Genomic DNA, 26,909 nt, shown 5'->3' on the forward strand with positions numbered 1-26,909 from the left:
GGGGATGTTTTTCATGGTTTTGGGCTAGGCCCCTTAGTTCCAGTGAAGGGAAATCTTAACACTTTTCTTTGCACCCCATGACAAAATGTGTAGAATTGCTGGAAATAAGCTTTAAACCTGCAAAATTCTCTTCACCAACAAGAGGGGTATGAACAGTTTGTGTCATGAACAGTGCTTGTGCCCATAGAAATAGACGTGGTGCAGGATGTTCCCCAATGCTGGAAGGCGCGCCCCCCCCCCCAAGTGAAAAAGTTTGGGAACCCCTGCCCTAATGAACACAAACCTGGTTCACAATAGTGTCAGTGTGCAATGTATTTTCTGCACTGTGTAATTGCCACTTTCTCATGGACATAGTAAAAGGACAGGTTTATAGATAGTGTGGCAAGTCAAAATGGCGTCCTTTATTTTAATCTGACTAAGAGGTGTTAGTTAATGTCAGAATTGATCTCAGTAATAACCTGAGTAAATCAAACTATAAATGGATTAATAGAGGAGTAAAGCACCTGGTGGTCCACTGAGGTGAGTAGCTCCCTGATCTGAGTCAGAGACTGGGTCAGACAGGAGGCCTCCTCTTCATTGTCTGGTTAAGGGAGCGAGAAAGAGAGAGGGTTATAAGGGGGTTAGACATTATTTGTAGTGCTGTTTTTACCATGCTCAGTCGTTGCCTTTAAAGACCCTGTGCTTTTAGTTAGTTCTGAGGAACCTCGTCTCATGATATAAAAAGCTGGCATAGTTTGGCTACATTTTTGATACCCCACGTTATATTTAGCTTCCCCCAACAATATATTTTATTCTAATGTGAGCATGACTTATCACCCTCGCCCCTGGTTCCATTTGCTTTATTCACGGGTCTTGTTCTCACCCTTGGTATTGTCAAGGATACGCTGGATGAGTACGGGGTACTTGGTGATGCGCTGAGTGACCAACAGGATGCACTCCTGGACGCCATGGCGACGCAACAGGTGACCCCGACACACCCGCTGAATAGAGAGCGGAAAAGAGAGATTAAAGATGAGACAGAAGGGAGAGAAAGTGATAGAGAAAGTTTGAGTTAGTGTGAAAGAGAGCACGAGAGAGTGAGGGGGAAAGAAGAGTGAAACAGCAGGAGAAAGGAAGACATGAATATGAACAAGACAACAGACAACAGGTGAGGAAAAACAGGAAAAGCGGCAAACAGAAGGATCGATGGAAAACAACAAATATTTGTGTTTTGTAATGCAATCAAGAGCAAATCATTTTTTTCACCGGAATTCTGGAGATATCAACTGATATGAATGATACACCCTCAAAACTAGCTTGAAGAGCTTTAAATCTAAATGAGAGATAAAACATACCATTTACAATAGAAAAGGTACATGCACATGAACATTTCCATTGGCCTATTATTCTTTCTCTCTGCTAAGGAATATGAAACTACCAAATAGCATGATCATCACAAGTAAGACTTCAGTAGTTGTGACAATTTGTGGGTTTATATATATTTTTTTACATAAACACAAAAGCTCTCCCTGGTCTCAGTTGTTCACTCTATCCCCATCTCAATTCAATGTTTTTATTGACATGAAATACATTCTGTGAATATTGCCAAAACATTCCAAAAAAGTTTCAGAAGTAAAAAATGTCATAAAGTCACATCTCTTGTTTTTCTCTCTCTCTCCCTCGGTCTTACCCGTATGAAGTACTGGAACCTCTTGTCTCTGGCCAGCAGCTCCTTGTACAGCTTGACAGCCTTCAGGTGGCGGCTGCAGAACTCAGCGTAGGTCTTCCTCATCTCGTCAGCACACTGGCCCGAGAACTGAGAAACAATCCGTCAATCAATCAATCAAATCAAATCAACTTAAAGTACCCTGGCCTAGACACCAAAGACCAATCAAAAGCAGAGTGGCTAAGATAAACTCCCTAGAAGGAAGAAACCTCGAGAGGAACCAGGGGAGGCCCATACTCCTCTGTTTGTACAGTGTAGTTAAGATTACGTATGACAATAAAGGCCAGAGTTTCTCAGGTTTTGAAAAGAATGAATGTTCCACAAGGATGGTAAATGTATAGATCACATATTTTATTTTGTAATTATTTGTATTTTTACTTAACCTTCATTTAACTAGGCAAGTCAGTTACATAAGGCAGTGGGTATAATTTCCATGTCATCCTACCTGTTCCAGTAGCACATCTCCCAGCTGATGGATAGTGAAGTTGTAGGTGCTGCCAGGCTGTAGGCTGTGGTTGCGCCGGGTGAGCAGCTGTGCCAGGAAGCGGGCATGTATGGCGGTGAGACGGTCTAGGCAGGGGAAGATGGCGTGCACCACGCCCGGCTCAAGCTGCACCTCCTCCAGCATGCCCTGGCGGAACACCCTCTCCATGATGCGCAGCGTCCGCACATGGTGCAGCTCTGTCTGGATCAACTCTGAGGAAGACAGAAACGCAAAGAAAGAGTTGATCATGTAACATGTAACATCTGGTGAAAGAACATTCATATTTTGCTCTGTTCATAACCTGCCAGAAACACGTAGAACACACATGACAATTTGGGAAGACGCACAGGGTCAGCTGCACCCCTGGAGCTATGTCGGGGTTAGGTACCTTGCTCAAGGGCATAACAGTAGTGGATTGTGGCCATGATCTGAAAGAAGTAGCACCCTCCAGTTGCCACTTTTTCATTGCCCAGCCCATGGCCTTTTCACCACAAAGGGAAAGAGGTTCAAGTGCATGTCACTGCTCTCACCATAGATGACGTCCTGCCGCTTGATGATGTCTTTGCGATGCGTCTGCAGGTAGCCCGAGTCCACCGCCATGCTCCATGAGTCCGCCTCAAAATCCCGCCCCTCAATCTCCATTTCTTCCAGCATGGAGGTGTAGTACTCTTCCCCTGAGAGAGGAAAACATTCATCCAGCGTAAACAACAAACGGACAAAAACAGACCATCAATGCCTCAAATGTTCACAGTTCTAAAGTTGCTCCGGACAATCTATCATTTTTTCTTATCACTTTCAAGGTAGACAAGGACATGACAGTTGCCAATATCCCTTTTAGGTTCTTACCCCGAATCCCTGAGGTTTTCCCTACGTAACGGATGCAACCTTGTCCCAGACACAAAGACTTGCATAAGCTACACAATCTGTGCGCCTAGACTTAAGATCAATAGCAAATACAGAGCACAAATGTCCCACATTCAATCCCAGGAAGGCACAACCACGTCACTGTGTCTTACCCTCATCGTTGAGCGACTCCATGGACATGGCTCTGTTCCTGAAGTTGAGCGAGTCTGTGGACTGGGACAGGATCCTGCGCAGCCCCAAGGGAGAGTCATCATTCAGGTTCCTATGTAGAGGCATGGACGAGGACACACACACACACACGGACAAAAACACACATATATATATACACATGCACCAAGAAACATGTATAATATACACATGCAGGTACAGTATACACACACAGAAACCATCAACATAAATATGTATGAGCACACAGAAAAAACAAGACAAAAACGGTGATACAGATACAAATCACACAAAGGACAAGCAGAGACGAAAAACACACGCGCGCACACCCATCCATGCATTGGGATACACAGAGACACACATGATTACAATGGTACAAAATCACAAAACGCACCAATGTACGAGCCACTGTGAATATTACCGTTCATGCTTATGTCCTGAGACACACACACACATACAGATGAGGCATATGCCATGTGTAGATAAACATGTTAGTTCACACATTCAGTAGACTGGAATCTGCCACTGCTCCTCTATCACCAACTGCTGACAGTTATTATACATGTCTGAACCTTGTAAGATCAAACCAAAACTGATAAAACACCACACACACACACACACACACACACACACACACAGAAAGTATTCCTACCCCTTGACTTTTTCCACATTTTGTTACGTTAAAGCCTTATTCTAAAATTGATACAATTTGTTTCCCCCCTCATCAATCTACACACAACACCCCACAATGACAGTTTAGATTATTTTGCAAATGTGTATTTTAAAAAATAACTCAAATATAACATTTACATAAGTATTCAGACCCTTTACTCAGTACTTTGTTGAAGCACCTTTGCCAGCGATTATAGCCTCAAGTCTTCTTGCATATGACGCTACAAGCTTGGCACACCTGTATTTGGGGAGTTTCTCCCATTCGTTTTTGCAGATCCTCTCAAACTCTGTCAGGTTGGATGGGGAGCGTCGCTGCACAGCTATTTTCAGGTTTCTCCAGAGACGTTCGGGCTCTGGCTGGGACATTCAGAGACTTGTCCCGAAGCCACTCCTGCATTGTGTCTTGGCTGTCATGTGCCTTTCACTAAGGAGTGGCTTCCATAAAGGCCTGATTGGTAGAGTGGGGCAGAGATGGTTGTCCTTCTGGAAGGTTTTCCCATCTGCACAGAGGAACTCTGGAGCTCTGGCAGAGTGACCATCGGGTTCTTGGTCACTTCCCTGACCAAGGCCCTTCTCCCCCGTTTGCTCAGTTTGGCCGGGTGGCCAGCTCTAAGAAGAGTCTTGGTGGTTCCAAACTTCTACCATTTAAGAATGATGGAGGCCACTGTGTTCTTTGGTACTCTTCCCCAGTTCTGTGCCTAGAAACTATCCTGTCTCGGAGTTCTACGGACAATTCCTTCGACCTCATGGCTTGGTTTTTGCTCTGACATACACTGTCAACTGTGGGACCTTACATAGACAGGTGTGTGCCTTTCCAAATTATGTCCAATCAATTGAATATACCACAGGTGGGCTCCAATCAAGTTGTAGAAACATCTCAAGGATGATCAAAGGAAATAGGATGCACCGGAGCTCAATTTCTTGTCTCATAGCAAAGGGTCTGAATACTTATGTAAATAAGGTATGTTTTTTAACTTTTAACATTTGCAAAAATTTCTAAAAACCTATTTTTGCTTTGTCATCATGGAGAATTGTGTATAGATTGATGAGAAAAAAAAATCTATTTTAGAATAAGGCTGTAACGCAACAAAATGTGGAAAGAGGGAAGGCATCTGAATACTTTCCAAATGCACTGTAACACACACACACAGTGTGTGGGACTTTCATTTCTACTATGAAAAGTGTATATGTGGCAGACATATAGGCATGATGTCACTATTAATGTCAATGACAAGATTGCCTTTCTCTCGTACCCTCCCACTTCTTTTTCTGTTTTGGCCAATGAGCAGGAGGTGGCGGGGCTCACCCTGTAATGTTATTGGTGGAGACGCTCTTGGAGAGGGAAAGACCGGAGCGTCCACGGCGCGAGCCCAGCAGGGATTGGCGGAGGTTGTCAGAGTGGTAGATGGCTGAGCTGGGGCGTTCCCTCATCATGGGGGCTAACAAGGAGTAGATATAGGAGGAGGGGGGGGAAGAGGAGTAGGAGGAAGAGGGGAAGGAAGAAGAGGGAAGAGAAATATAGTGGAATAATGTAAAAGGAAAACTAAGCGGAAAAGGAGTCTCCACAGATGCAATTAAGGGGTTTAAAAGTGAAACCATAGCAACTCCTGCTCAATTGCAAAACTGACATTGTTATTACATTCTAGTCCAATAGTGAAAAAAGATTTTTCCTTCGCGTATGTAATAAAGAATTCTAAATGTGTAGCGTGTGTGCCTACGTGGGGCACGTCTGTGTGTTTGCATGTCCTCACTTTTGGTACGAAGGGTTACGTTCTGCAGAGCTGAGTTGTTCCTCATGAGAGCCATCTTCTGTTGCTGTGGTTACAGAATACAGTTCAATATCATATACCACGGCACTTATTATTACATACTTGTATATGTAGTAGAATAAGGTTGCAATATACAGATAGCATATCAAAGGCAAATATCCATATATTACACAATTAATTGTGTATTTCTTGTGCAATTCCCATAATTTTGTGTGTCATGGAAAGGCACCAGTCTAATGTTTAAATTATATACATTATATATTTACTCAGTATTATCATCTCTTACCCTCTGTTTCATTTTGGCACAGTTGGGCAACGTGTCTCGACAGCGGTTGTGGATGGTGACACTACAAGCTGTGAGAAAAAGAAACACACGAGACTCACTCAACTATTTTCTCTCTCTCCTCTCACTCTCAATGTCCCCCCTACCCTATATGGATATTTTGTCCCTCATGCTGTTCTTTTATTTTATGTCATATCGAATATGGAGACACTTTGAATATATGGTGAGCATCTCCCTCTCTTTCTCCCCCCTGCCTTGTTTGTGGCCATTGTTTCAAATAACTTTGACTTCCTGTACAGGGTTTGTGAACAGGAAGTAAGGGTTTAGATAACTGCCGGAGGGGAGGAGAACCAGGGGTGTTTTGGAACCCTCGAGCCCCTCCACCGCCCACCCTTAACACTTGTCTGACCTAAATCTGGACTTAAAGCCTACTTAGTAGGCTTACACACTGAAAAAGGCAATCATGACTCCCTGTGAGATCTTTTAAGACAATATTTTGAGTGAAGACTGTTTTTGCTATTACTTATATTCACCTGTTTGATTTGGTGCTGTGAAATCAAGCCAAACAAAGTTGTGAGTGTTGTAGCATCCATGGTATTCAGTACATTCTTCCCAAACCCTAAATGTTACCGGGAACTCATTTCCATATTTCATAATTGAGTAATAGGAATTAGAACAACGCTGTAAGACTAAAACAAAAAGAGTGACCTTTGAGCTCTAACTCCCCCGCAAAATAAGAAGAAGCTGCAAGGAACTGAGTTAGCGCCTGGCTACGTTAATGTGGGATATCAGAAAAGAGCTTGGTGCAGGGCCAGCATAGGTTGCACAGTTCTGACACAACACCGGGACTATTATCTGAACAGGGGAATGCAGTCCTGACACTACACAGGGTATGTTTGTTATCGTGACCAACCCTCTCTGTCTGGAAAACTGCATCAGGTTTGGTTGAGAAAGACAATGAAGAAATGCTACCCAGCAGAAAAAGTGAAGTAGGGGAGGTGCACCGGCTGACAGCATAACAGGAAAGGGAGTGTGTGTGTGTGTGTGTGTGTGTGTGTGTGTGTGTGTGTGTGTGTGTGTGTGTGTGTGTGTGTGTGTGTGTGTGTGTGTGTGTGTGTGTGTCATGAGCAGGACTGTGTCTATATTTGTGTGTGAAATGTTTTGCCTGTGCGCATGACTGACACACCGTGGCAGGTTTTGCGTAAATTAATATGTATATTTGTGTGTGAACTGTGTGGCAAAATGTATTCCTAGAATTTACATATTTCAAAAAGAAATACTAAGCATAAGACCCAAATCAAATGTATTCCAGCACAATCTATTGTAAGTTAAATCAAATGTAATGAAAACACATTGGGCTGCAGCTCTTCTAGGCCAATTTAGTTGTGATGACAGTGGAGAGGTGTTTTTGAGTGGGTGTGAAGCTCCCCATATCCAACTCTCACCCATTATCTGACTGCATGTAGATCAAGGTCCATAATCAAACTATTTTAACTGAATTGATCGTCACATTGTAGTTTATTACTGTGCTGTAGCTTGTTTGGAGAGTTAACCGGTTTAACAGAGTTAACAGGTTGATTTGGTTGGAAAGGAATGGTATAGATTGTTCCCTTTGGTAGTGCCCCGATATTCTGCCACTATAGAGTGATGTGACAATGTATGTCCTGATAAATGATGCTGCATTATTGTAAAGCATCTTAGGGTTTTAGAGGTACAGGGTATGGTATGCTTTTGAGGTGCTTTTGTGGTTTGCTGAGGCCTGTATCTGAAGGATGTGGTGGGTAGGCAAGGCTTACTTGGTCAGTTAAGGGACACTATAGAGGGGTGCTGTGTGTGTGTGTGTGTGTGTGTGTGTGTGTGTGTGTGTGTGTGTGTGTGTGTGTGTGTGTGGTAGTAGTTTTATTAGTAGTGGTAGTAGCATTAGCATTAGTAGTAGCATTAGTAGTACTCACTGGGGCAGCTGAGGGCCTCCTTGGCAGTGATGCTCTTGTTGCATGCTGAACAGAGGGTGGTCCCCGACACGGTGAGGGAGGTGAAGAGGTGCCCGTTGCTGTAGCGCGCCTCCCTGTCCCGTGCCTCTTTCTCCCTCTCCCTCATGCGCTCTTTCTCCTTATTCTGGGAGGAAATTAAAAAGAGGAGAGAAGCAGAATGCACTGATTACATACAATGGCACAGTTGACATGAGGTGGACAGGTCAGAGCCTTTTGTCTGTTGTCATCCAGCACAGGAAGTAGACAGGGAAGGCTTCCTCTTTTGTGGCTAAATTGGGCAGGGTGAGCTGTTGCTAGGTCAACAGCGGCAAAAGAGGGAGCTCACGAGACTTGATTCCCTGTGTATTAGATCAGTATGTATGGGTATGTCTCAAAACCAAATGTCACTGTAAAAGTAAGAGCATTTACAAGACCGGTCAGAATTTTCTGACAGCGATGACCAGCAGAGGATGTTAATATGAGAGAGAAAGAAAGATGACTCCAGCATGTTACACAACATAGGCCTATAATGAAACAATAGACGTGGGTCTTAGTTTTCACGGTTTTTCTCCACCTTCTTACTCACTACCTCCCACTCTCTCTTCCTTTTGTCTATTTTCTTATTTGAAGGTTGCTATTGAAAAGAAATTTGGAGGATGCCTTGTGACGATCACAATAAAAAAGGAACCCACGGTAGCCAGAATGACTGTACAACATTCTATCAAAGTCTTCCATAATAATAATATTTCCAAGTGGTAAATGTCTAGACAATGACCGTCATGGTGTTTCCCACCATCTCATAGCCCACACAGCACTAACGCACCTGATAAATTGTCTGGTTGACAAAACGAGACTTAATGAGTAGATTATTTGTCACATCAGGTTGAATTGTGTGTTAGGTGTTTGACCGGAACAGAAATGTGGGTTGAGGGGACAGGATTGGAGAAACACTGCTCTGAATTCATCCAGAGACTACTTCTACAGTTTAGTTTTTTATTTATATAGGTTTATCTCAATGAGATAAATGTATTTTGCAAGAGTGACCCGTTCAAAATAGCAGCAGTCGGCATAGTGATGTTCAAAAGTTAACATTTACCAATACTACCTTTACATTTTAGCATCATCACCTCAGATTTTGATGCTGGAACGGGTCTTCGAAACCTCTACCTCTAACATTTTTACAGGAAAACGACAAGAACTATAGCAACGAAGTTTAGAATGAGTCATTTCTGATGCGTCAGAGGCAAGAGCACACTTCCCCTCTCCCTTTTTGCACGCTCCTCTTCTCTCAATATATAGCCTAGTGCTGTAGAATTGGCTTAGGTGCTAATGTGAGCAATACATCAGGGAGTGAAAAAATAGATGGTGTGTGATGGAGACAGGCAGCTATAGTTGTCCTCCCTATAAACGCTGTTTTAGCTGAAGTTAGTTTGTGCTCTCATTAAAAGGTGTCAGGAGCATAACACTGAGAAAGACATGGGATTATGGACGGAGTCTATAGGGGCGATTCATTTTATACTCTTCCACCTGTTTACTTCACTGAGTCACTGATAAACACACAAAGTATGTTTCACACCTCTATGTGTGCGTTTCCTAGAATATCCATGTGTCCTGTGTATGGTATGTGCGGTGACATAAAATATGTGTGTGCATGTGTGTGTGTGCTTATCCTCCAGATTAAGGACTGATCTGTAATTGCTGTGTGGATTGAGGTGGCCCTGTAACCTGGTTTCTTTCCTCTGGAGGGATGCTGGGGCAAAGCAGTGCCTGAGATGGATTTAAGTTTAGTCTCCCTGAACGACAAAAAGATAACGAGCAGTGAGTCTAATATTGGCCAGTGTGTGTGTATGTGAGAGAGTGTGGCTGTCTCTGGATCAGGTTCTGATGTGACATTTTCTTTATACCTTCAACCTGACACACAGCTCTGTAACGCACCAGGTCATTGCGCTCTACGGGAAGTCATATACTCCGTCTCGCACACACGCACCATCTTTCTCCATCTATCCCCCTCTACTTCCCTCTCACTTTATTTCTAACTCTCGAGCTTTGTCCTTCGCCCTCGGCCCTCTCGTTTGAACACATTGCCGCCTACAGTTTCCCCTGTGTGCTATAGATTGCAATAGCTCCCTCCCACCTGTACTGTAGGAAGTATTCCTATTTCATTTGGTTAAGTTCAACACAACCACCGACCATACATACCGGTAGCAATACCAATTAAAATACGGAATCACATCGTGATGATGGTGGTTTTTACTGGTCACTATTTTATCAGGGTTCGAATTACAAGGGTGTAGGAGTGCTAGGGACTATCAAAGCAAATAAGAGCCCGTAAAGGCTTTAAAACATCAACAGCAGGGGTTGTAATAAGCGTTTCAGGAAAAATATTGACTTTGATATACTAGGGCAGTGTTTCTCAACCTTTATTAGGAACAGACCTGGGTTCAGATGGTATTTGTTTTTCCCCCCAAGTACTTAATTGCTTGACCTTGCCTGGTGCAAAGAAACCAAAAGAATACTCCCAAAAGTGCAAACCCCACCCATATGGCACTCCAAGCAGGCTCTGTAAAACACTCAAAGGTATTTAAGAGAAAACAAATACTATTTAAACTCAGGTCTGATTAGTGTAATGGAGTCGATGTGTAATTTGAACTGAGGATACCAGCAAAATTACTGGAAGCATAGGTGTGTCCTGAATTTGAGTTGACCATGCAAAGCCTCGAACTGTCCAGTTTGTAGTAGTGTATGAGTGCCCAATAGATTTGGTGGCACTGACCCCAATACTATGTTCATGTTCAATAAATATGCAAAAGGAATACACAGGCATACATGTGCGCACATACACCCCCATGTAGGAAAGTGATGTTTATATGGCGCTGGCAAGCCAAGGTTCTCTGCCATCTACTGTGCCTGAGAAAACAGATGATATCACACCAACAGAGTGGCATTTCTATGGCAACCGTTGCTATAGTCAAACGCACACTGAGCACAAATGCATGTAGTCCTCCCTTACACACAAGATCACTACATTAACAAAACTAAGGACACATTCAGTCCTCACTCCCTGAAACCAGCATGCGCACACACACACACATATATAATTCGATATTGATATTGCATACAGGATCTCGATAAAATCAAAGATCCACACATGCAAACCTAGACCAGTGCTGTCCAGAACAGAACTACTCATTGAATCAGTACCTGCTGTATCAGTCGAATAGGAAGGCAAAATGGTACACACAACATGTTATATTTTAATATTGCATACTTGCATGATAAGAGCATGATGCACTGTTGGTTTGTTGTTGTAGCCTGCTATGTATGGTGTATAACATCCATATGTACTTCTGAAAAAACAAACAAATACTGTACAGACAGTGTAATCTTTCTGATTGGAAGAAGCATCTAAACAAAAATGGCAAAACTTCCAACATAAGTTATTTTAGTCGTGTCTGATAGGCTATATATATCCTAAAAACGGCCAAATGGAAACTGTTACTTCCAGTGACCATGTTTGCTTTCCAGTATGTGGTAACACTTCTGTGTGCCGATGCGCAAAATAATGGCGCCTGGGGAATCATGACCAAACAGAAAAAGGTGATGAACAGTATACGTTTCCAGCGTACCCAGACCAGTTCTCACCATACAGGCACATCATTGGAAAGCGCGTCGGTTGCTTTTATAAAGCATCTCCATATTGCGCAAACTTCCTGAAAAACTGCCTACGTGCTTCTGCAATGATGATCGCAATCTAAACGTAACCAAATGTAAGATAATGTCTCCAATTCTAAAATGACATCTATAAGTTTAAAGTTGTATTAGTCGTATGTACAGATGCTCTCGAAAAACGTGCTTGTTGCGCATTTCACTTTTCTTGTCAGAAGTTTGCCAGTAATAGTAAGCCTCAAAATACATCTACTCACCCGTAAACTAATCTCTCTCATTCTCTCTTGTCGAATTTTGGACAGATCCGCGACTCTGGACATGATGAGAATCGGATCCCTTCCTCTCCAGTACGATAAATCCTTATAAAGGCAAAACGCTTGTAGCTGTCAAGCAGGTACTTCAAATATCCGCCTGTTTTGTTCTTCCCTGAGAGGTTAACGCTGAAGTAGTTATATGATTATATGGCTAGGGTAAATGGACTGTGTAATAACCAAACTATTACCCCTTTACAAAATAGCGCGTTCAACTTCTCCAACGGTTCGGTCTCTGATGCTGCGTAAGAGGCGACTTTCTCATACAGGAAATTCAGTCGTTTTTTTGCACTTCAGATGATCCACCATCACGCCTACTGGAGGAGGTTTCATAGTTTCAGAACCAGCCTCTCTTTCTCTCAATTCTGTGGTACCACTCAATGCGCTGTGCTAGCACATAGAATAAAAATGGAAGGTAGTAAATCAAGAAAACTTTTGAGCTCTTTCTGGTACTATGAAGATTGAGGGAGAGGTCACTAAATGTAAAACACACACGCACACCATGCTAGATAAATGGACAAGCACAGGCTAATAATATTCCAGAAATAGCCAGAAATCAAATATTCACAAATGTGTTGAAATAAGATGACAGCAACTTCACATGTAATAGCTGAAGAGCTTTGGAAAAGTGGAGAAATGCATTACCAATTTACACTGAGGGGACCACTTCCAATGATGTCATAATCAATGCCTTGTCAATTCATACTGACATGTTATATGAGTTGTAAATGCATTGTTGATAACAATCTCAAATGAAATTGCATGTTTTGATCATGTCATTCTCATTTAGACATTTTCTATGGAGGAAAGGGGGCAGAAAATGGCGGCATAAACGTTGAAGCTGTAAGAAATGTGAAGTGGGTGGGGTGAGTGGGGAGTGGTAGCCAAAATGTAGAGACATTTTGAGGAGAGGCTAATGGTTACAGTCTCATCGCAACGCTGCCTCAACATCGGTTGCCAACTCTATATGCCTGGATTGTGTTTATTAACCAAATGAAAGAAAACAGACCGAAACAGGGAGGGAGTACCTGGACTTGCCCAATAAGAAATATTGCATTTGGTTTTAAAACATTTTCCGTTGCATGACCTAATGAACACAACCCAGTGCTCATATGGTTGGAGGAAGTATAATTAGTTTATAGTTCAAACTGGGCTTGAGTAGCTATTAGCTAACACCCAACAAACAAAGGGAGTATTTGACTGACTAGCGCTACTTGTCATGAAGTCCTTTGACACAATGGCACAATTTGTTTGAGAAGTGTTTTTAAAATGACAAATAGGGCTATTGGTGAATCGGGACTTCAGTCTGTTATAGCATTTATACAGTACCTTTCAAAAGGTGAGGAAGCACTTTTCTTAATTTCCTCTTTCGGTTCTCTCAACTGTATCCATCTCATGGCATCTCTCCATTCTCTCAGCTCTTTAAATTGAACTGTACCCCTCTATCCATCTCTCCCCCAATCGCTCTCCTGGCTAATGATCAATATATCAGCCCATTAGAAGGGTGGGAGTTAAAGAGGACAGACTGTGTGGACGCCCGCCCACAACACAGCAGTTTCAGCACTGACTCTTATTTCCCATAAGATTCACGGCTATGTTCATACTAAGCCGTATGCAGAACTTTACCGCAATCATGACTAGGTCGGTTGGCGGAAATAAAAGTACAGGCTTTGTTGCCGGCAATAGCTTTCAGATATAAAGAAAAGTCGGCAATAGTTGGCGGAAAAACGTATTGGTTTGAAAGGTGTATTTGACTCCCTCACACAGTCGCTCTCTACCTTTCTCCTACCCTCTCTCCATCAGATTCCCATCCCAGTGTGCAAAATTTGGCACATGATATCTTAATGACAATTTTCTGGTTGGAAACTGGTTTTGTGATTGAGAAGACCATCTGGTGAGAAGACCATCTGGTTACAAATAAGTACAGACGTATTTTTGATGATTAGATGAAGATGTGATACTTTGGTCAGGATTTTTTTTTAAGGAGTTAGCTGGATGTCCTATGAGTAGTGGACCATTCTTGATAAACACGGGAAACTTAAGTGTGAAAAACCCAGCAGCGTTGCAGTTCTTGACACAAACCGATGCAACTGGCACCTACTACCATACCCCGTTCAAAGTCACTTAAATATTGTGTCCTGCCCATTCACCCTCTGAATGGTACACAAACAAAAAACATTTGTCATAAGAAACTAGCTCCCTGGTATACAGAAAATACCCGAGCTCTGAAGCAAGCTTCCAAAAAATTGGAACGGAATTGGAGCTACACCAAACTGGAAGTCTTCCGACTAGCTTGGAAAGACAGTACCGTGCAGTATCGAAGAGCCCTCACCGCTGCTCGATCATCCTATTTTTCAACTTAATTGAGGAGAATAAGAACAATCCAAAATACATTTTTGATACTGTCGCAAAGCTAACTAAAAAGCAGCATTCCCCAAGAGAGGATGGCTTTCACTTCAGCAGTGATAAAATCACAAACTTCTTTAACGAAAGATCATGATCATTAGAAAGCAAATTACGGACTCCTCTTCAAATCTGCGTATTTCTCCAAAGCTCAGTTGTCCTGAGTCTGCACAACACTGCCAGCACGTAGGATCAAGGGAGACACTCAAGTGTTTTAGTACTAAATCTCTTGACACATTGATGAAAATAGTCTTGGCCTCTAAACCGTCAAGCTGCATACTGGACCCTATTCCAACTAAATTACTGAAAGATCTGCTTCCTGTGCTTGGCCCTCCTATGTTGAACATAATAAACAGCCCCCTATCCACCGGATGTGTACCAAACTCACTAAAAGTGGCAGTAATAAAGCCTCTCTTGAAAAAGCCTAACCTTGACCCAGAAAATATATTTTTTAAACGAAATCGGCCTATATTGAATCTACCATTCCTCTCAAAACATTTTTTAAAAGCTGCCTTCCTGAAGACAAACAATGTATACAAAATGCTTCAGTCTGGTTTTAGACCCCATCATAGCACTGAGACTGCACTCGTGAAAGTGGTAATTTACCTTTTAATGGCGTCAGACCAAGGCTCTGCATCTGTCCTCGTGCTCCTAGACCTTAGTGCTGCATTTGATACCATCGATCACCACATTCTTTTGGCGAGATTGGAAACCCAAATTGGTCTACACTGACAAGTTCTAGCCTGGTTTAGATCTTATCTGTAGTAAAGATATCAGTTTGTCTCTGTGGATGGTTTGTCTTCTGACAAATCAACTGTACATTTCGGTGTTCAAGGTTCCATTTTAGGACCACTATTGTTTTCACTATATATATTTTACCTCTTTGTGATGTCATTCGGAAACATAATGTTAACTTACACTGCTATGCGGACAATACAGAGCTGTACATTTCGATGAAACCCCATGAAGCCCCAAAATTGCACTCCCTGGAAGCCTGTGTTACAGACATAAGGAAGTGGATGGTGGCAAATGTTTTACTTTTAAACTAGGACAAAACAGAGATGCTAGTTCTAGGTCCCAAGAAACAAAGAGATCTTCTGTTGGATCTGACAATTAATCAAATAAAACTGTGAAGGACCTCGGCATTACTCTGGACCCTGATCTCTCTTTTGACGAACATATCAAGAATATTTTCAGGACAGATTTTTCCCATCTTTGTAACGTTGCAAAAATCAGGAAATTTCTGTCCAAAAATGATGCAGAAAAATTAATCCATGCTTTTGTCACTTCTAGATTAGACTACTGCAATGCTCTACTTTCCGGCTACCCGGATAAAGCACTAAATAAACTTCAGTTAGTGCTAAACACGGCTGCTAGAATCTTGACTAGAACCAAAAACTGTGATCATATTACTCCAGTGCTAGCTTATCTACACTAGCTTCCTGTTAAGGCTAGGAATGATTAAGGCTTTACTGCTAACCTACAAAGCATTACATGGGCTTGCTCCTACCCATCTTTCCGATTTGGTCCTGCCATACATACCTACACGTACGCTACTGTCACAAGACGCAGGCCTCCTTACTGTCCCTAGAATTTCTAAGCAAACAGTTGGAGGCCGCGCTTTCTCCAATAGAGCTCCATTTTATGGAATGGTCTCCCTATCCATGTGAGAGACGCAGACTCGGTCTTGACCTTTAAGTCTTTATTGAAGACTCACCTCTTCAGTAGGTTCTATGATTGAGTGTAGTCTGGCCCAGGGGCAGGAAGGTGAACGGAAAGGCACTGGAGGGTTTGTGCCGTGGGGGAGATCTCCATGGGCTGTACTTGGCCTTGTCTCAGGGTAGTAGGTTGGTGGTTGAAGATATCCCTCTCGTGGTGTGGGGGCTGTGCTTTGGCAAAGTGGGTGGGGTTATATCCTGCCTGTTTGGCCCTGTCCGGGGGTATCGTCGGACAGGGCCAGTGTCTCCTGACTCCTGTCTCAGGCTCCAGCACTTATGCGTCGGGAGGCTAGGGTCAGTCTTATATCTGAAGTTATTCTCCTTTCTTATCCGGTGTTAATTTAAGTCACTCCCCCTCTTGCTCTCCCTCCCTGAGCCCTAGGACCATGCCTCAGGTCTACCTGGCCTGATGACTCCTTGCTATCCCCAGTCCACCTGGTCATGCTGCTGCTCCAGTTTCAACTGTTCTGCCTGCGGCTATGGAACCCTGACCTGTTCACCGGATGTGCTACCATGTCCCGGACCTGCTGTTTTGGACCCGCTCTCTCTACCACACCTGCTGTCTCCAACTCTGAATGGTTGGCTATGAAAAGACAACAGACATTTACTCCTGGAGGTGCTGCCCTGTTGCACCCTCTACAACCACTGTGATTATTATTATCTGACCCCGATGGTCATCTATGAACATTAGAACATCTTGGCCATGTACTGTTATAAGCGCCACCCCGCACAGCCAGAAGAGGACTGACCACCCCTCAGAGCCTGGTTCCTCTGTAAATTTCTTCCTAGGTTCCGGCCTTTCTAGGGAGTTTTTCCAAGCCACCGTGCTTCTACATCTGCATTGCTTGCTGTTTGGGGTTTTAGGCTGGGTTTCTGTACAGCACTTTGTGAGATCGGTTGATGTAAAAAGGGCTTTATAAATAAATGTGATTGATTTGATCGACATACACAATCCGTCTCAATTGTCTTAAGGCTTAAAAACTTGGTCTCCTCCCCTTCACCTACACTGATTGAAGTGGATTTAACAAATGACATCAATAAGGGATCATATCTTTCACCTGGATTCACCTGGTCAGTCTATGTTACGGAAAGAACAGGTATTCTTAATATGTTGTATACTCAGTGTATGTCAGCCTCTTGAAGGACGTAGGGATTGAACCCCAGTCTTCGGGGTTATGCACATACGTGTCAAGAGACGGGAGCATTACCACTCACCCATGGGCTCTATACTGTCGTCTTTTAAAAAGGCTTCATCTTAGGGAGTCTGCGTGGGAGGGAAACGGTCCTCTTGATTTTGAAGAACATGTTAATGGGTGGTGGCAGACACTGATAGAGTGACACGTTTGACTGTGCAGCCTCTATTAGTCCTCTCCCTCCACAGCTCTGGTGAATTTTGGTCGGCATGAAACCAGAGCGTTGCTGTGGGTTACCGCTCCGCTGCAGAGCCAGACCGCTTAGTGGAGAATTGTGTGTGCCTGTGTGTGCGCGTGCGTCGGTGTGACTGTGTGAAAACCAATGCAAGTATGTGTGTGTATTTTGAGTCAGCAGCGCGTAGGTGTCTCCATGGACAGATATGCTCCTGCTCCGGTGAGATAATGACCCGGTGCTGAGAGACTTTACCCACAAACCCTGTCATTCAGCCCAGCACAGGGAGACCAGGACAAAATAACCACATAGGTGTGTTTGTTTGAATGTGTTTCATAGTGTGATAATGTAGCAACAGCAGAGAGCAATGTTATTGTGAGTAGCTTGTTTGAATTAGACTTACATTTGTTCTCTGTTGCAAACCAGAAATATGACAGAACAGAGGATAGGAGAAGGAGGCTACAGGAGAGAAGAGGGTGCAGAGGGGTGGACGACTGTACCTACAAAACATCTGCTTGAGTGGATGGTGCACTGACTCACTCTATGACACACATATTGTGATATACCCACACATCGCATACTCACCTATAGTGAATTCATACACAATACTTTCCCTCTCTCAAACACACAGATGTATGGACACATGGATACACACACACACACTGCCTTCAGAAATTATTCACACCCTTTGACTTTTTCCACATTTTGTTGTGTTACAGCCTGATTTTCAAATATAATAAATTGAGCTTTTGTGTCACTGGCCTACACACAATACCCCATAATGTCAAAATTGAATGATGTTTTTAGATTATTTATTTTTTTACAAATGAATTACAAATGAAAAGCTGAAATGTCTCGACTCAATAAGTATTCAACCCCTTTTACGGCAAGCCTAAATAAGTCCAGGAGTAAAAATGTGCTTAACAAGGGGATGGACTAGAAGTGTTTAACATGATTGTTGAATGTCTACCTCATCTCTGTACCCCACACATACAGATAATTGTAAGGTCCCTCAGTCAAGCAATGAATTGGGCTCCTGAGTGGCACAGCGGTCTAAGGCACTGCATCTCAGTGCTAGATGCGTCACTACAGACACCCAGGTTCAAATCCAGGCTGTATCACAACCGGCCGTGATTGGGAGTCCCATAGGGCAGCGCACAATTGACCCAGCGTTGTCCGGGTTTGGCCGGTGTAGCCCGTCATTGTAAATAAGAATTTGTTCTTAACTGACTTGCCTAGTTAAATAAAGGTTTAAATTGTTTTATTTTATTTCAAACACAGATTCAACCACAAAGGCCAGGGAGGCTTTTCCAATGCCTCACAAAGAAGGGCACCTATTGGTAGATGGGTAAAATAAAAGCGTACATTGAATATCCCTTTGAGCATGGTGAAGTTATTAATTACCCTTTGTATGGTGTATCAATAGATCCAGTCACCACAAAGACACAGGCATCCTTCCTAACTAAGTTGCCGGAGAGGAAATGGTGACTTTAAAACAGTTTGAGTTTAAAGGCTGTGAGAAAACTGAGGATGAATCAACAACATTGTAGTTACTCCACAATAACAACCTAAATGGCAGAGTGAAAAGGAAGCCTGTACAGAATAAACAATATTCCAAAACATGCATCTTCTTAGCAATAAGGCACTAAAGTAAAACTGCAAAATATGTGGCAAAATAAATTAACTTCATGTCCTGAATACAAAGCGTTATGTTTGGGGCAAATCCAACAACACGTCAAGGACTACCACTCTTCATATTTTCAAACATGGTGGTTGCATCATGTTATGGGTATGCTTGTCATCGGCAAGGACTAGGGAGGTTTTTTTTAGGATAAAAGAAACGGAAGAGCTAAGCACAGGCAAAATCCTAGAGCAGTAGTGTCAAACTCATTCCATGGAGGGCATTGTGTCCGCAGGTTTTTAGTTTCAAGTTAAGACCTAGACAACCAGGTGAGGGGAGTTGTTTCACTAATTAGAGGCCTTAATACATCAATCAAGTACAAGGGAGGTGCGAAAACCTGCAGACACTCAGCACTCTGTGGAACGAGTTTGACAATCGTCTTGGAGGAAAACCTGGTTTTGTCAACTGGGAGACAAATTCACCAAAATAACATGAGTTGCTTACCAACACAACATTAAATGTTCCTGAGTGGCCTAGTTTAGACATAAATCTCCTTGAAAACCTATGGCAAGAGTTGAAAATTGATGTCTAGCAATGAACAACCAACTTGACAGAGCTTAAAGAATTGTTTAAATTATAATTTACAAATATTGTACAATCTAGGTGGGCAAAGCTTAGAGATTTACCCAGAAAGACACCCCCCCCCTCTCTTTTACACTGCTGTAACTCTGTTATTATCTATGCATTAGTCACTTTAATAACTCTACCCACATGTGTATATTACGTCAATTACCTTGACTAACCGGTGCCCCCACACATTGACTCTGTACCGTTACCCCCTGTATATAGCCTCGCTATTGTTATTTTGCTGCTGCTCTTTAATTATTTGTTACTTTATTTATTTATTTTAGGTATTTTTCTTAAAACTGCATTGTTGGTTATGGGCTTGTAAGTAAGCATTTCACTGTAAGGTCTAAACATGTTGTATTCGGTGCAAGTGACAAATAAAATTTGATTTGATTTAATCGCTGCCAACCATGTATTGACTCAAGGGTGTGAATACTTATGTAAATTAAATATCTGTATTTCATTTTCAATAAACTTGCAAAAATTCCTAAAAACATGCTTTCACTGGCATTATGCGGTATTGTGTGTAGATGGGTGCGAAAATAAAAACTGAATTCAGGCTGTAACAAATTTGGGGGGGGGAATAAGTCAAGGGGTGTGAATACTTTCTGAAGGCACTCTATGCACGCACGCACACACACTTGCGCATGGACACACACATGAAGAGCGAAGATAAAAAACACTCAAGCCCTAACAAATGTTGTACAGATGTGTGTTACATCTTCAAGGGATTTCTGCTCCCTACAGTCAACCTCTCAACATTTCTACACGAAGCAAATAAACAGTGAACACCTATCACAAAGGAACATCTACTACAGATGTCCAACTCAAACAAACATTGGCAGCTACTGAACAGTATGATGATATTATTGGTTGTACAGGAACAGATGGTAATGACCGTAGTTGTATTACATATTGTATGTTAATGTCTGTGTGCATGTGTTTAGCTTATTAGACCAGCATGAAATGGCCCCTGCTTTGTGCCTTAACGACAAGATACTTGTACAAAGCACACATGCATGAATGCACACACACATTAAAGCGGTTCTCCAAAACCAGTCATGCAAGTGTCACAATTTGACTCCAAACGAGGCTTAATTAGCTGACACTCAATTGACGTAATCAGTGGCTTGTAATCATTAGCATGTTCCAGATGTTGGCTTGCGCTTAAAACAAAAACACACACACACCCTATAAAAGCTAGCAGATCTATACACCCTGGTGCCGTGCTACCAATGCTTTTCAAATACTTTTCATTAAATGGCTACTGCTCTACTAAAGTGGGTATGATTATGAAGTGTTAGGGGCCTACAGGAAAGACTGGGTTGTGTTTATTGGGCACCAAACCGAGGAGGGATTACCTGGACCTAGTCCAATAAGAAACCCAAATATTGGTTTTCAATTCCGAAACGGTTTAAAAATTGCTTTTACTCAAATACTGTACTGCAACTGAGGGACTGGGAAACTAGGGTAAGCATGGCAAATAGTTATTATTTATTTGACTGCCTGATCCATGGGTATTTGTCTTGAAGCAAAATATATGTAGTGCTTATAAAAGACTTCATGAATGTTCTATAAAGCCTTTATTAGTTGACTTTGGTGGGACCTCTAGGTCTTTCTGCCACAACTGCCACTTGGAGGATTAACTGAAGTGGAGGTCAGAGGTGACTAAGTTTAGTGTAGAAGTCTTCCTGAATCAGAGACCAGAGGCTGTCCTTTGAAACAGATTGTGACTTTTATTGATAATAACCTATACAACCTGGCCAGGATGTCACGAAAGATGTCATAAGGAAGTCATTGCAACTAGTTTCAACTGCTTTTTATAGCCTACAACTTAGTTTTAACTTGAAATTATCTAGGCCGGCTAATTGGAGCATGCTTACAGGACACTCCTCTGTTGTTTCAGAGTGTTTAATGAAAATCTGTGAGGCAGGTTTAATTTCAGTTTAAGTCTGGTTTGTAGCTTTCCCCACTAAGAGAGCAGGCAGATGCCGGAGTTAAACAGGAAGTCATGAAAAGAGTTGAAGCAGTTGAAAATACTGTACACACATTCAATTACTATGCAAAACATTGCAACATTAAATGTACTTAAATTCACACTTGCACATTTTGAAGTTCTGTTTACATTCCGTCATAATACTATGTCAAAACACAAGGGCTGACCCCATTTAGATGACTGGTCGATGTTTTGGTCGATCAAGATTTTTTTTAGTCGAGCAGTCACAAATATATATATATTTTGTGGTTCATGGCACACGAGACACCGTCTGATTTACACCCGTCTCAGTGGACTAATTCATCGAGGAGGCCGCGGGGATGCCACGGTCCAAGAAGGGTGGGAGTGGCTAAGCTGCACAAGGCACTTCTCTCTCCAGAATGCGCTCTCTCCTGCCATTTCATGTGCATTCATTGTTTCATAACTTCATTGCGTGATTTGTTTGCTCTTTGATTGTTAGTGTCTATCAATTCCCCATTACATTACAATGTAGGTTTGGTTACGATATTTTCTGATAATGCATTCAATATTATTATTATAGTGGTTTCCGTTCTCATTGTCAGAGTGGACAGGTTTTTTGCAGAGCTAACAACCTATGCTACACTTGTGAGAAATAAGTTTTGATTTATTTCATTCCATTTACGAGTTTTGTCAATTTATTCATTGTCTTTTGTTTGGAGCGCTCCTATCAAATGTTAAGGACGCGCACCTGAATACGTATACAGAAGTAGGCCTAGGCTACCTGGCCTGCACACAAATGTAGACCTATCAAATGTGCCCATTTGGGGATGTCTGATAGTATTTCTGATCGTCTTAATTAGTGGTGGTGAGTTAACTGTGGAGCTACTCAAAAGTAGATTTTTCTTATCCTCAAACTAAGTAAACAAAGTCTGTTTTTAGAATCCATTGAGAATTACAAAAGTTCGATGTATTTGAAAAATATTTCCAGCTCTCTCTCTTTCGATAACCACTTGGCATGAAAGGAAAAATGTAATGCTCTGATCCTGTGGAAACATAAAATAACTGATGAATTCTTATCCCTTGCACAAATAGCCTACAACTGTGTCTGTCCGGAGCTCACTGGGCAGGAAACTGAGGCCCCAGAATATTTTATACAATGTTGCAAGTTTGCTAGCACAAGCTTCAGGCTGGACACAGTTGATACAATGTTTCAAGTTTGTTGCAGACAGGCCTTGCATAGCCAATGTGATTTATAGGACATTTATTTTTAAATCAGAAAATGTTCTACCTGCTGGCTGCAATGTTTCTATTTGTTGGCTTTATGTAGGCTATTTTTTACATAGTTGGCAATGAAAGTTTAAGATTTGTATCATTTTTATTTAGATAGAATTTAGAACCATGACAGTGATTTTGACATGAAGACTATTATAAATTAAATTGAAACTGAAAACTGCTCAACGAAAATGTGTATATGAAAATCTTAACTGGCACGCAGATCGGTAGGAAATTGGCACTCCAGATGGAAAAGGTTGCCGACCCATGGTGTAGTCTATTAGTAGCAACTTCAGGAGCATAAGGGCAGAATCTGCGAAGGTCAGCAACAGTGGGAGGAGGGGGGTCTGGAACAGTATTATTTATTCTGGTTAGGCCATCTTGATCTCCGGCTCCCTCTTGAGTCTTTTGTGTGTCTTAAATATTTAATCAAACAGCGTGCTTAAGCATCAGACAAGATCAGTACCCAGTTCTTTTTTGGGGGGGGGGGGCAAGGCCCTAACACACACCACACAACTCAGTCCCGCCCCATTTATAAAGTCCCTCCAGTTTTCTATCACAATCAGAATCTGTAAGAAAGAACCAGTCTTAAACATACACAGGCAGTTTGGACGGCTGGTTTGACCCGGTCTTTTAAACATAATCATAATGTTACACAGAATCAGCCTTGAAGACAGGGCTCACCTGCTGTAGCCTGTAACCATTCAGACTGAGTAAGCAAACTGTTATGATAACTAGGCATGTCAGACAGAAACCAGCCTGTAAAAGATAAATCACAACTGTCCATTGGATCACCATTGGCTAGGCTCCATATAGTACTCTTATTTATCTAGACCCCCCTGACGTGGATAGTATTCGTAGGCTACTTTGTTTAAAAAGTAGATAAAGTGTATACAACATTCTCCGGGGTCGAGGCATAGTTTGATTTTTCAACCAGACTCCCATGGGACATGTGTTACAGTGTGTTGCCAATAGTATGTTCTCATGGCCTCCAGTCAGTATATGCTGGAACATTGTCATAAATTCCCTGGAACAATCTTCCATGACTGTGTGTGTGTGTGTGTGTGTGTGTGTGTGTGTGTGTGTGTGTGTGTGTGTGTGTGTGTGTGTGTGTGTGTGTGTGTGTGTGTGTGTGTGAGTGAGTGAGTGAGTGAGTGAGTGAGAGATCATTAGTGTGTGTGCCTATGTATGAGTGTGCACATGATGTTTAAAGTCCAAGCGAACTCTGTCTGATACAGGGAAGAGCAAGTTTGAGTCACGCTAAATTAGTCAGACTGCTAGTGTTGAATGCCATTGTCCCTTCAGTTTATGGATTGTACAAGCTCTGATGGTTGACTCAGCATTGTCTGGCTGCTTAATGCACCAGTGCCAAAAAAATCCCTAGCCTAGATCTGTTTGTTCAAGGCTGGCATGACAATAACTGTAGGAGTTAGCAGAAACCGCTTTTGGACCATGCTACCAACACCTAGCTGTCCTCTACCAGATTCTAACTGGTAGCAGGAGGGTGACAGTGAGGGAGGGAGAGAAAAGCTGACTGCAAAGCTCTACTGTGCTCAAAACAACATAAAGTGATTTACTCTGCCCTCTGATGGCCATAACTGGTACATACACACCCCCAATAGTACATAGTCAAGTACAAGTAATATCTCAGGGAATTTCAGGGATTTGAAACACACAAAAAAGTATCAACATACGTATTGAATATGTAATAAACAGTTTAATTGAAATTATTTGAGTGCCAATCCGTAAAAAAACATTGATTCCATTGTAATGTTTTGCTGGTAGTGTTACTCAATGTAAGTGGTCAGTCATTGCAAGTGAATGACCAGTCCCTTTCACAGTATACTACATAGTTAAAGACCATGGACAAAGTCCACTGTAACCAACAGAAGTCAATAATCAAGAAGTATGTACTCTGTTGTGTGATAAGTACACAACCTCCTAGGTCTCTAAGCTCATAGGTTGACTCTACTTGACACAATTACGCAGTTATCACAACTAATGGCTACTTATGGGACAAAATGATTCCGATATCACCAACTAATGACAAACAAATATATGCAGACATATTTATTGACATGTAGTATGTTTATTGGTCGCCATTCCATTTCAGTCATGAGCCAACACACCTTGTTCAAAGGTCAATTTTTTTCTGACTCACTGTCTCCTCTACCATTACTTTGGTAGCAAGTCTACGGGCCCGCAATTCAATATGATCAGTACTACTATACAGTGTAGTTGTCATAACGATATTACCCTATTAGGAAGAGACCTTAGATGTATAACGGGTTTTAGATATTGTGTGCTGGTCGGGCTGTTAAGGCACCCATCAATGGCACATATGTGATCCCATGTCTGCGAGGGATGGAATCCCGATCTTCTACACTGTTTCTCCTCTAAAGGTCTCTCCTTCATTCATATCCATCAATGTCAATAAAAATACGATTGACTCTACTGCAGAAAGTAGGCTTCTCCTACCTTGCGGTTGCCGGCCATCTTGCGTAGGAAACTGAAGGTGCGCTCTAAAGGGCTGCCTGTCTTCTCCTCCCGGGCCACGTCTCTCTCGACCTCTGTCCAGCTTCCCTCTCTCCCCCAGAGCAGCAGACCCAGGTCACTATCCACACTGCGGGAGGAGAGAAGGAGAACATTAAACGAGAAGAGAGGGGAAAGGACAGGACAGGAAAGTTATACAAAGAAAAGAGCGAAAACATAAGTTTGTGAGAGGATGAGAGGACGGAGGTTGGCAAAGGGAAGAATTACAGAGGAGAGAGGGACAGAAGACGGGAACGATTTAGAGAGGATTATAGGAAGGAAAATTATTTGATAAAATGACAAAGAGAAGAGAGGTAGGGAGAAAAGTGGAGAAAGAGAGGAATGCCAGATTGCATATTATCACTGCAGACCGCTTTTAGGATTGACTGTAAATGGTCATTTAATAACATCGGACACAACTATAAAAAGCACTGTGGCTTCCGTGAGAACAGGATACAGAGCCAGAATGGAGACTGCAATGCGCGAGACAAAACATGCTCAGAATTGAGACGGCGGTTTGCTAAAGGAAATAGATCCAAAATGGCGGCCTCCTTTGCACAAAAGGGAAAATTGGGAGAAAAGCAACTCACCTCTGCGTGGATCCTCCAAGTTGACGGTAGGGTAAAGTCTCTGGAATGCACAGATCAGAAGACACTCAACACACCTTCCTAAACACTCTCCAAAGCTTATGACTCTGGCTGAACTTCTCAATAACAGCTATGACTAGAACAAGGCAGAACAAAAAAAATACAAAAATACACAACAAAATAATTTTTTAAAACACACAAAGTAGGTTAATGTCCCAATCACCTGATGCTCATTCAAGGGCTGCAGTGCTATCTTTAACCAATATTAAAACGGTGCCATCTTTTACCAAGAATAAACTTGCCAAGCACAAAGAGTAAGTTGTTATGAGAGTGAGATGCACAGATAGCCTATAGGCTACTGAGTTTGAGAACACAGATTAGAAGAGAGGGATAGGAAGAGAATGATGGAAGATATTATAGTAAAACCAAGTTGGTCATCTGAGCAGGAATTGAAGTGGAGGAGACTAGTACAGAGCAAGAGAGGAGAGATGGGAGAGTTAGCAGTAGAAATGGAGACTCTGCTGTGAACCTGGGACTGGGGCTAGCGACAGAACAAACACAGGAAGAGCGCTTCCGCACTGCTGCACACACACACAAACACTGGTGCATACACACACAGATGGAGGCATACACACACAAAGAGGGGCAGGGGCACACAAAAATCCCTGAGAAACACACACACGGACAATCTAACCCTTAAGAATCACATACTGAGAAACAAAAGACAGCATGCACACAAACTGAAACACAGTACACACATAAACAGTGAAACACAGTACACACATAAACAGTGAAAAACAAACACATACACACTGAGTAACAATCCTGACAAACATACGTGCACAAACTGACAATCATTGACAAACAAAAACAGGCATGCACTTAGTGGAAATTACGATACCCAATTATAATAATTAAATATACCCACATAACATTTA

General features: G+C 42.2%; 1 protein-coding gene across 3 annotated transcripts in view; it reads right to left on the minus strand.

Moving 5' to 3' along the window:
• LOC139558550 (rho guanine nucleotide exchange factor 2-like) overlaps positions 1–26,909 on the minus strand; it is a 71,803-nt gene that overhangs the window by 19,413 nt on the left and 25,481 nt on the right. The window contains exons 1-13 of one of the 3 annotated variants that reach the window (XM_071373724.1): positions 26,195–26,560; positions 25,975–26,014; positions 25,331–25,475; positions 7,895–8,057; positions 5,946–6,013; positions 5,642–5,705; positions 5,197–5,329; positions 3,206–3,315; positions 2,720–2,863; positions 2,151–2,401; positions 1,670–1,795; positions 863–980; positions 504–580 (exon numbers count right to left, since the gene is read on the minus strand). In XM_071373724.1, coding sequence (XP_071229825.1) covers positions 504–580; positions 863–980; positions 1,670–1,795; positions 2,151–2,401; positions 2,720–2,863; positions 3,206–3,315; positions 5,197–5,329; positions 5,642–5,705; positions 5,946–6,013; positions 7,895–8,057; positions 25,331–25,348 — 1,272 coding nt within the window. In that variant the 5' untranslated portion in view covers positions 25,349–25,475; positions 25,975–26,014; positions 26,195–26,560. Of the gene's footprint in view, positions 1–503; positions 581–862; positions 981–1,669; positions 1,796–2,150; positions 2,402–2,719; positions 2,864–3,205; positions 3,316–5,196; positions 5,330–5,641; positions 5,706–5,945; positions 6,014–7,894; positions 8,058–11,835; positions 12,161–25,330; positions 25,476–25,974; positions 26,015–26,194; positions 26,561–26,909 lie in introns of those variants that run through there. The other 2 variants (XM_071373722.1, XM_071373723.1) reach the window with 2 other exon arrangements.

The sequence above is a fragment of the Salvelinus alpinus genome, chromosome 29 (genome assembly GCF_045679555.1).
Source record: "Salvelinus alpinus chromosome 29, SLU_Salpinus.1, whole genome shotgun sequence".
In the NCBI taxonomy this organism is placed as follows: Eukaryota; Metazoa; Chordata; class Actinopteri; order Salmoniformes; family Salmonidae; genus Salvelinus; species Salvelinus alpinus.